Source organism: Neopsephotus bourkii, unplaced genomic scaffold (assembly GCF_033783945.1).
Source record: "Neopsephotus bourkii isolate Nb327-2 ecotype Australia unplaced genomic scaffold, CSIRO-AGI_Nbou_v1 NB_1539, whole genome shotgun sequence".
Taxonomy (NCBI): domain Eukaryota; kingdom Metazoa; phylum Chordata; class Aves; order Psittaciformes; family Psittacidae; genus Neopsephotus; species Neopsephotus bourkii.
The window spans coordinates 269,498-278,900 of record NW_026902015.1 but is presented as its reverse complement, the minus strand read 5'-3'; the positions used below and the strand labels follow the sequence as shown (position 1 = coordinate 278,900).

At 43.9% G+C, this 9,403-nt stretch overlaps 1 protein-coding gene across 1 annotated transcript; it reads left to right on the top strand.

The window, feature by feature from the left end:
• The first annotated feature begins 432 nt into the window (after positions 1-432).
• Positions 433-9,167, top strand: NPY (neuropeptide Y). The gene is made up of 4 exons (XM_061370306.1): positions 433-627; positions 793-980; positions 5,961-6,041; positions 8,943-9,167. Exons 2-4 carry the CDS (start codon positions 793-795, stop codon positions 8,965-8,967), a joined length of 294 nt encoding a protein of 97 aa, XP_061226290.1. The 5' UTR covers positions 433-627; the 3' UTR covers positions 8,968-9,167.
• The last annotated feature ends 236 nt before the right edge of the window (positions 9,168-9,403 follow it).

The following is a 9,403-nucleotide window of genomic DNA, read 5'->3' as shown; positions in this document are numbered from 1 at the left end:
CGTTTAATAGGTATAATGTCCAAGCCTATGGCACTGATTTGGTATTTCTGGTTGCCCCAGACTGCCTTTCTCTGTTGGCTGGATGTCCGGCTGCACTCCTGCCAGGACGCTCAACGTTGGGGCCCCTCTGGAGCCGTAGGAGCGGGGTAAACCCGTTCCTTGAACCCGCTCCCTTCCCCTGCGGGCACCGGACGGCACGGCGGCTCCGCAGTGACCGCCACCGGGGTCCCGCGGCTGGGCCCGGGCCCGGACCCGGACCCGGGGCACGGGCCCGATGCAAAGCCCTGTGGACAGAGCCCCGGGAGGATTTGCCGGGGGGTCAGGGGGTGCGGGCTGAGAGGTGCAGCGGCGGGGGGGGGACAACACAGCGCCAGGGCCCGCCCCTTCGGTCCCTCTCGGCCCCGCCCGACCGCGGCCGCCGTGCCCCTCCCGGGGCAGGGGCAGGCGGAGCGGGGAGGGGGAGAAGGGGTCGGAGCCGGCGAGGCGTGATCGCCCGAAGCCCCTCCTGCCTGTGGGGAAGCCTTAAAACACCCCTGCGAGGAGCAGAGCCCCGCACTCGGGAACCCCGACCCACGGCAGAAAGAAGCGCCTCTCTGAGCCGAGAGCCACTCCGCTGCAGCCGCCGCCGTGAGTGCCGCGACGGGGCGGGCTGGGGACGGGGACTGGCACTGGCACGGGCATGGGAACGGGACGGGACGGGACAGGGCCGGGGGGCGCTGGGGAGGCCGCGCTGGTGCCGTCGTCGGGTCAGGTGCTGACAGCTGCTCTCCTCCATCCGACCCCGCCGTGCAGATGCAGGGCACTGTGAGGCTGTGGGTGTCGGTGCTGACTTTCGCCCTGTCGCTGCTGGTCTGCCTGGGGACGCTGGCAGAGGCGTACCCCTCCAAACCCGACAGCCCCGGCGAGGACGCTCCCGCAGAGGACATGGCCAGATACTACTCGGCGCTGAGGCACTACATCAACCTCATCACTAGGCAGAGGTAGGCAGAGCGGCCGGGCCAGCATCCCTCTTTCCCGCTCCCTGAGATACCGTTTTTCTTGACGAGGCTGAGGGGAGGAAAGCTGGGTGCCCCCACACCCGGGTTTCTCGCCCTACTTCCCCCCCAGACACGGAGGAAGACGGGGTACACAGGCTTCTTTTAGAGTGGGGTAGCACTCTGAGTGTCCTCTGGGTCCGGAGCTGAACTTCCATCATCCACGCTGGCAGAAGGGGCAGGGGTGTCGATGCTGCCTCTGCTCTCACAGCGCTTTATAGCCCTGACAGAGACAGGCTGGCAGGAAGGAGAACAAACGGCAGGGCAGTGTGCATGAGGAGAGTACCCCCAAAGAGGACAAAACATAACTAATCTGAGAGATGGAGAGATCTAGACAGGGCAGGAGGAGCAGTGTCACTGCGGTTGCTGCCACCGACTTCGGTGAAGATTTTGATGAGAAAAAGTGCCCTTCTAGCCTTAGTGAGGAGTTGTAGTCCAGATGCTTTGTGGTTTGCCAGCTACCTCATGCAGCTGTGAGTGCAAAAAAGCACCATTACCCACCAAAACTCTCTCAGAACCACAGGCAAGAGCCCCAGCCCAAGCTGAGTGTGACCTGAACTTGCCTGGCTCTAAACTGGCTTTCCTGGGGTGACTGTGCTTGTTAGAGTAGGGATAAAGGCTCCATCTAAAAAGTGCCAATTATTATTCAAAAACTGTTTTCTTTGGGAACATCTGTCCATTTTAGACTGTGTGATTAATACAAGTTTCCCCTGAGGTCCCTGAACAGTGTGTGACCCAGAAGAACTTTGACATATTTATCTATTTGCTTAATATCAAAACCAGATGGGAGGTCTAAAATTAGGCTTTCATTTGTTCTGGATGTCTGAAGAATTAAATTAGAAGGGAGGCTATCATGTAACTGAGAGCTTTCCCAGCAAACCCATAACACTGCCAGTGCACTAATAGCACAAAAGAGATGAAGAGGCTGATAGAAACACAGTTCTTCGGTTCTGAACTTTTAAAGCAATATTCACAGCTCGTTCAAGTGTATGGCATGCTTCTTTGTGATAGTTCTGTGCTCAGATAACTTCTTCCCTAGATTCCTGCTATAATAATCTGATCCTTGAGTTTTGCCCCTGCTGCCTATTTCCCTTGCATGTGGTGGGATCCCCAGGCTGGTCTCTCATCTCTTCTTTTGTTTCTTTCACCTCTGATTTCAAAGGTTGCTCCTCTCCGAAAGCAGGTTATATTTAAAAGCAATTACAAAAGACCCCCAACCTAACAAAATGAGCCCTTCTCTCTGTATTCAGCGTCTGTTTCTGGTGTGTGCCCTTTATGCTTGCTTTAATGTTGACTGTGTGGCTTTTTCCCCCTAATTTCTGGGGTACAACTACACACCTCAGAGACTCAGACTCTTTCATTCTTCTGTGTGGGTCTGGGCTCTGAAAGGAACAGAAATAGTTATTGTTGCTGATGGAGAAAACAAAGCAGAATACAAATTTTGTTCTTCAGATCTTACCTAGATTTCTCACCCACCCTCTCATATTTAAAGGGAACAGAACTGATCTGGAAGCACAAGAAAGCTGGCAGGAAACCCCCACCTCAACAGCAACACATTTCATGGTACACATTTCAAAGTTAACTGCACAGGTTAACTGAAAAAGGAAAGCTGTGCTGTTTCCACTGTGTGGGGAATTAACAGTGCAGAAATAAAGTAATTGCCACCTCCGTTTGGAAAGCTCAGCCGAGCTCCTGGAGGTTCTGTGTTCCCACAGTGGCACAGCCACTTGCAAAAAAATCAATGCCTTTTGCAGCATTTAGGACTGGTCTGTTTCAGATATGCTCAAAGATTTCTCTCTTCTTACAGCTTTTTAGCTTTGACTTTTGTCCATGGTGCTGCTTGGGAGCCCTGTAACAGGGGGGGATGTCCATGCGCTTGCCCTGCTTCTCGTGAGGGTCTGTGAGCAAGCCATGCTTGGCCTCTAGCCAGACCTTGTGCCTGTAGCCTGGTCACTGTGCAGCTGGTGAGATGGAGCACTAAGAGCATGTTGATAAGGAAGTTAATCTTTTCTTTCCCTTCAGGTTCATCTGTCTTGTCTTGTTTGATGTTTCTGTGATTATCAATAACCTTTTGGCTCATCCTCTTGCCTTCTACTTCTGACCTAACCAAGTATTTGAGTGTCATTCCCCCCTAACACACAGGATCTTTACCCCAGCTCCTATCAAGATTCTTCCTTCCAGACCACCTTTTTCTTCTTCTCTTCCTTAGACCTTGTCTTTGTGGCTGCTTTGCTACCTCTCTCCTTTGAGATCCTTCTTCAGATCCATCTCCCTCAGCTTTAGACAACTGTGCCCATCAGCTTTACACTCCTTTGAGGTTAGCTGAGGGAAACTTGTAGAATGCAGGTCACCAGGGTGCTGTAGCTTGTTCATGAGTCTGGGGCTGTTCAGTGCTGTAGCAAAACAGTAAGGCCATTTCTCCTGGAGATGGCTTGAAATATAGGCAGTTCAGAGAATATCTGAAAGTGTGTCTGAGTTAGGCAGTACTGATGCTCCTGCTTCATGTCAACACCCTTTAATGGAGAATGAAGCAGATTTTTAGAGCTTGGGTTTCTTCATCAGTTTTCTGAATCAGACCCATGAAATGTTTCTGGGATCCCTGACCTCCTGTTCCTGGGCTTGAACATTGATGCGATTTGACTCCCAAAACCCAAGTTCTCATAAGAAGCTTTGAGATTTTGCTGAAATCTGAGATACTATGTCCCTAATCAGAATAAGTATGTTTACTGTTCCATCCCTTTGACTTTAGCTTGAGTTGTGGGTTTTCAGCATGCCTGAAAAAAGACCTCGATATCTCAAGCTGATCATAGAATATGGCCAGGTAGTCTCACAAAGCTTGGAGCCCCATTCTTCTAAAACAGTGATGATAATTTGAGAAGTTTTCCCAAACAGCAAACAAAGGCTTTCTGTGTTTTCTCAGAGCTGGGCAGGGTAGACAAGGAGCAAAGCATGAAGCAGCTGGAGCAAAGATCTTCCAAGGCACTTGCTTCAGTAAGAAGAGATTGACTTTGTCCATGGCCTCATTTTAGTATGTCTGTAGTGTGGTTGTTTTGCAGTGGCAAAATTACAGGGCAGACAGGAGGCTCAGGCATCTGATACAGGAAAATCAGCCAGTTGGTCACCGTCAGTGACCACCTTGTGTGCAGCTCTGCTGTGTGAGGACATTGCAGGTCCATCCTGCAGGTAGCAGGTCCATCCACAGGTAGCAGCACTGGTCTAGCCACGGTGCAGAGGCATTCATATAAAAGGTATCTCCTCAACACAGCTGTCTTCATGATTTGACCAAATCTCTGCACTCTGGGTGGCTGCCATCTATTTCTGATTCAGACAAAACTTCTGAGAGATTAGCAGGAGTTTTGCTCAAGTGTGAGCTGTTGGAGCAAGTTGTTACTTTGTTAAATCGATTTCTTTAACATAACAGCAGATTAGATTCCCCCTCAGTTGAAGTCCAGGTCACATCCATATTAATCATAGTAGGGAACCAGAAAGAAATAAATCCCTTTGTGGTGATGAAGTGCAAGGTATCTGATTCAGCATCATGCTTGATTGTGTTATTGTAATAGCATTTTACTATGTATGGCTGGCTCTTTTCAGATACCTGCTTTCAGTCAGGTACTTGACTGAATTTCTTCTTTCTAAATTTCTTCGATGAAGAAATTTACTTTAAATTTCTGAAACTGGTGCTTTGTCTTTCTGGAGCACAGATGGGGCACTAGAATGAATGAGGCGATGTAAAAATACAAAGAGTTGAATAAAATGATTGAAAAGTGACATGTATTTCCAGTTTTCAGGAAATTATGCCATCAACAGGTAAAACTGATGGGTTTTTAGGTACGGTTTAGGAAGGGTTTGTTGGATTTTTTTTTCTGCCAAGTTTAGATCAAGTTACAAGAGAAACATCTTGATAGCAGTGGATAAAATGTAAGTCCGTCCTTACACCTTTGATTTTTCTGGAATTAGAGTTTCCCTCAAGTGGCATTCTCAAAGCTGTTATCTGTTAATGTGCTTTGTGATTCAGACCGATTACATACACAAGTTATAAATCATGATCTTAATGCTTTCTAACCAAGGGAGTGTTTGCTCCTAAGAGTTATCACTTAGGCTAATGAATCCTTATAGTGATGAAACGTCTGTCAAGCCAGCTGCTCATTGTCACTTCTGTTTTTCTGGCAAAAGAGAGCAAATTCCTTCCCAACAACCAGGAATCACTAATAGAAAGACAGCTGCTGTGTAGATAAAGGTAGCCAGTGGCATCCTATTTAATCAGAGAAGAATTCTGAATCAGTTTTCTTTCACATAGTCACATAGCTCCAGAGTGGTGATCACGTTGGGGTAGCTCAGTTTTTACGACCTAATGTACTATGTGTTGGACAGCCCCAAATGTACTAGCTATCTTAAAAAATCTTGGCAGATTCCTTGGCTAATATGGCATACTGAGCTTTGTTTTCTGTTAACTTCATAGATCATGACACCTCCTCATTTACATGTATACCCTGAGGAGGGATACAGTAGCACCTAAAGCAATGAGAAAGTTAATAAAATGATGGAACTGGGTTTGAGGGCAAGAGTGACATCCTCTGAGATCACATCACGTGCTCTTCATGCTCACGTTGGTAACGTGCAAGGTTCTAAAGTATCCAGGAACAGCTACCAAATGGAGAAATATTTAGGTTTCTTAATGCTATAATTCAAAATGATCATGGAAAAATACAGAAAAAAAAAAAAAGCAGTACTAAAAAATGAACATTTTCTCACCTGGCTAAGTCAAGTTAATCTAAAATACTTGCTGAAAAGTCGTATTTATGTCTGCTCTACCAATATTTTTTTCTGAAAAAAGAAAAGATTGACCAATGGTTCTGGTCTTAATCTTTATTTTTAAAAACTGACATATGTCAAAATATCTTTTTTTTTTTAATCTTTCCTTAGATATGGAAAGAGATCAAGCCCAGAGACACTGATCTCAGACCTCTTGTTGAGGGAAAGCACAGAAAACATTCCTAGATCCAGGTATGTATGACGAGTTTTTTAGTGACATACAGTTCTCATTTAGATTTAACAGTTTCATTTGTTATCAATAAATATGTTTCACAGGGAGAAAACATATGTCAGCAACAGATGGGTAAGCATGTCCTTAAAAGCATAAATTCCTGTTTTGTTAAGAGCTAGAAACACCCGTGAATGCAATAAATGCCTTACCAGATACAATATAGTCCACACTCCTTGTTTCCTGACTTTGGGAGCAGGCCATTCCTGCTGTTTGAACGAAGAGCATTCCCACACATTGGTCCTGTACTGGCCTTTATTAGACAGAATTGTATGCTGATGCTTGATGATGTTTCTTTACATACTGTAGCCCCAAAAATGGCCCATTTCTACTTACTTGCTACTCAAACAGGTTTAGGTTTTTCCTCTAAAGATGTATAAGTGGTAAATATGTACACAGGTTAATTTATACACAAATGCATGGCTAGGACTGGTTTTTAAAAGAAACTATTTCACAGTGGGTTTCTACCTATTATTTTACAAAGGGAACAAAGGCCTTTACATTTCCATTTGAACTCAGTTCAAAATAGCAGTGGTGTTACAAGTAACAGTGGGATTTCAAATGTACATGCAGTATTTATCTAGTTAGGTAACAATACTATAGCTATAATGTAAGATACTGTAGTAGTGACTACATTTTACACAGATGAGGAATATGTTGAAGAAGTAAGATGCAGAGGGAGTTTTAGGTCATGGAAAAAAATACTGGTTTCAATTTTATTCACAATCAAGCTCAGTTTAAGCCTTTACTGGTAGCCTGAAGTTTGCTGATAGTATATCTACTGCAGAAATAAATGTTTTATGCAGTAGTCTCCTCAGGAGTCTACAAGTAAATGCTCTGCACTTTCATTAGCTTTGCAACGGCTCAATTAGAGAAGTTTAAGTACTGAAATGTAATAGTCTGTAGCACTGAACTTGGGGCATTGATCTTCTTACTGAAAGGTGACCAAAATCTCTACTGCCATCAAGGAAGATTGTCCATGAGATTTGCAGATCTGTGCATAGGCAGACCATTGACTTATAGTTTGATGACTAACCACAGCTGTGGGGATGCAGTTTTCTCTGCAGATGCTTATGTAAAAACTGCATGGAGTGCAGTGAAATGTATTAGACTATTTTGTGTTTGGTAATGACAAGGCAGAGCCTTCATATAATGGGAAATTTCCGCTGCCATGAATTTAAGGCAACACACAGGGTAGTACAAACTCCAATACTCTCTGTAATTTTCACCCTTTCATAAGAAAACTTTATGGTTATTATTATTGTTTCAATAATGCTATTTATAACACACCAGGGAGCAAAAACTCATGAGCAAAATAACAAACTAGTCTGCATTTAAGATCAAGAATTGATGAGAAACAGATTTTTATTTCTTACCCCCTGTAACACTATAACAGCACTTTAAACTGAGTATGGTATTTGTCATTCATCGATGACAATTATGGGAGTACTGGGAACAGTGATGTCTAGCTTCCTATTGATATGTTTTCTAGGATAAAATCCTGCATGGATTCGGAACCCCACTCCAGATTTTCCTCCATGTGTGGACATAATTAAGTCTTCTTTCTACCCAGTTCTGTGTTTCATGGCACATCAGGAACTTAATTTTCTTGAGATATCTGTGCCTCTATCTGACTTGGTTGAAATAATCCAGAGCATTTGCAAGCTGCTGGGGAAGTTAGGGGAGGCACAGTTAGGGGGAGTCCCACAGTTAGGGGAGTCCACAGGGGTGAACTGCTGACGCACAGCACGTATGCCTGGGTACAACACGGCTGCCTAAGCCTTCTTTCTGGAGAAAGCCAGGCTGAATGAATGAAAGGCACCTGCTATTCTAAAATTAATGAGGTATTTGTTGTAGAAAGAGTTACACATGCAGCCAGTTAATGGAGCAGATTTACAAGTAAGTTCTTCAGACAAAAACTTGATACGGCATGTTTCTGATCTTGTGGAGTCGTGAGAAAACATTGAATACTCAATCACAGGATGTGTTCCTTCTGATACTGCTTTTGAAAAAGTTAGGTATCTAGTGTGAAATAGTTGTCTAGGCTGCCTTTGCAGCCAGTCAGGATATGGTTATCCCCAAAACAAGCCTTCCATCCTAAAACGGGCAGGATATCAATTGCCCCGTCAAGGTGTCAGTGTCTCTCCAAGGACTGTGGAGGCAGACTAGATGTTTAATCAAGACTAGATGTCCAGCTTTTAGATGGGAAAAACTATGGCACATGCATTTTCTCTCGTCTTTCTCCATGTTCTTTCACTTGCTGACTTTTCTTTCTGTGTAGACAGAACAGCTGTTTGCAAGAAGAGGACCTCTGGATCAAATCTTGCTCTCAGCACCCCTTTCAATACATTTCAAATGTTTGATATTGAGCAGTGGAATACTTTGATAATATTTCAGGATGGTGGCTGTGAACATGCGTTCTGTTTGAAGGTGTTTGCAGCACAACATGGTTTTTTTGGCTCAGTGAATTCTCTTTGGAAATTGTTTACTCCTGAGCCAAAGTGAAAAATATATCTTCAAAAAAATGATTGTATTTCAACATATCATAGTTTTCCAGCTGAATCTCAGTAAGTGCTACTTGATGGCATAAAACAGCTTTGCAGTGAATCTCAGTGGAATAAAATATGACACCAAGCAGCAATATGGGGGAGCAAGTTCTGGTACCAAAATACAGACTTCTGGCCATACACAATGCGTCTGCTTTGATGGGAATTGCATATACCATCTACAACTGCAAATATGCATATGTATTCCTTATTGCTGCTATTATCAACATTAAAATTTAACGTAGTTCTAAAAGGATTTTTCAGAAGGGGCTTTAAATGTGTTTAATGAGGTTTTTTTATTCATAATATATATTGCAGGTTTGAAGACCCTTCGATGTGGTGATGGGATTTTCAACACTCCGTCAAAACTTTTCCTAGTTCTCACTTCATACAGCACACCTATGGAGCAAATCATAGCGTCATTCCCAGTGCATGCAACCATTGTACTGAATTCTGTAGAGTTTTTCCTTCGTCATATTTGTATATACCTTTATTTAAATAAATTATTGTGCATTCCAAAATATAACATCCTAAATGAAAACAGTCAACTGTGTCATTGGTATAGCAAAGAGTTGTTTTAAATGATTAAAACTGAATTATAATCTCCCTGCAGTCTAATGCATTACTGACAACAATAGTGTCACAGTTATTATAATAACTAGTGTGCAAAGTAAGATAAAGACATCATTTATTGTGGCCTCCAACTCAGCTCAGCTGCTTGATTTATGCAAAACTTGGAAATAATTTATCATAGACTACATAATCTAGGAAAATAGTGT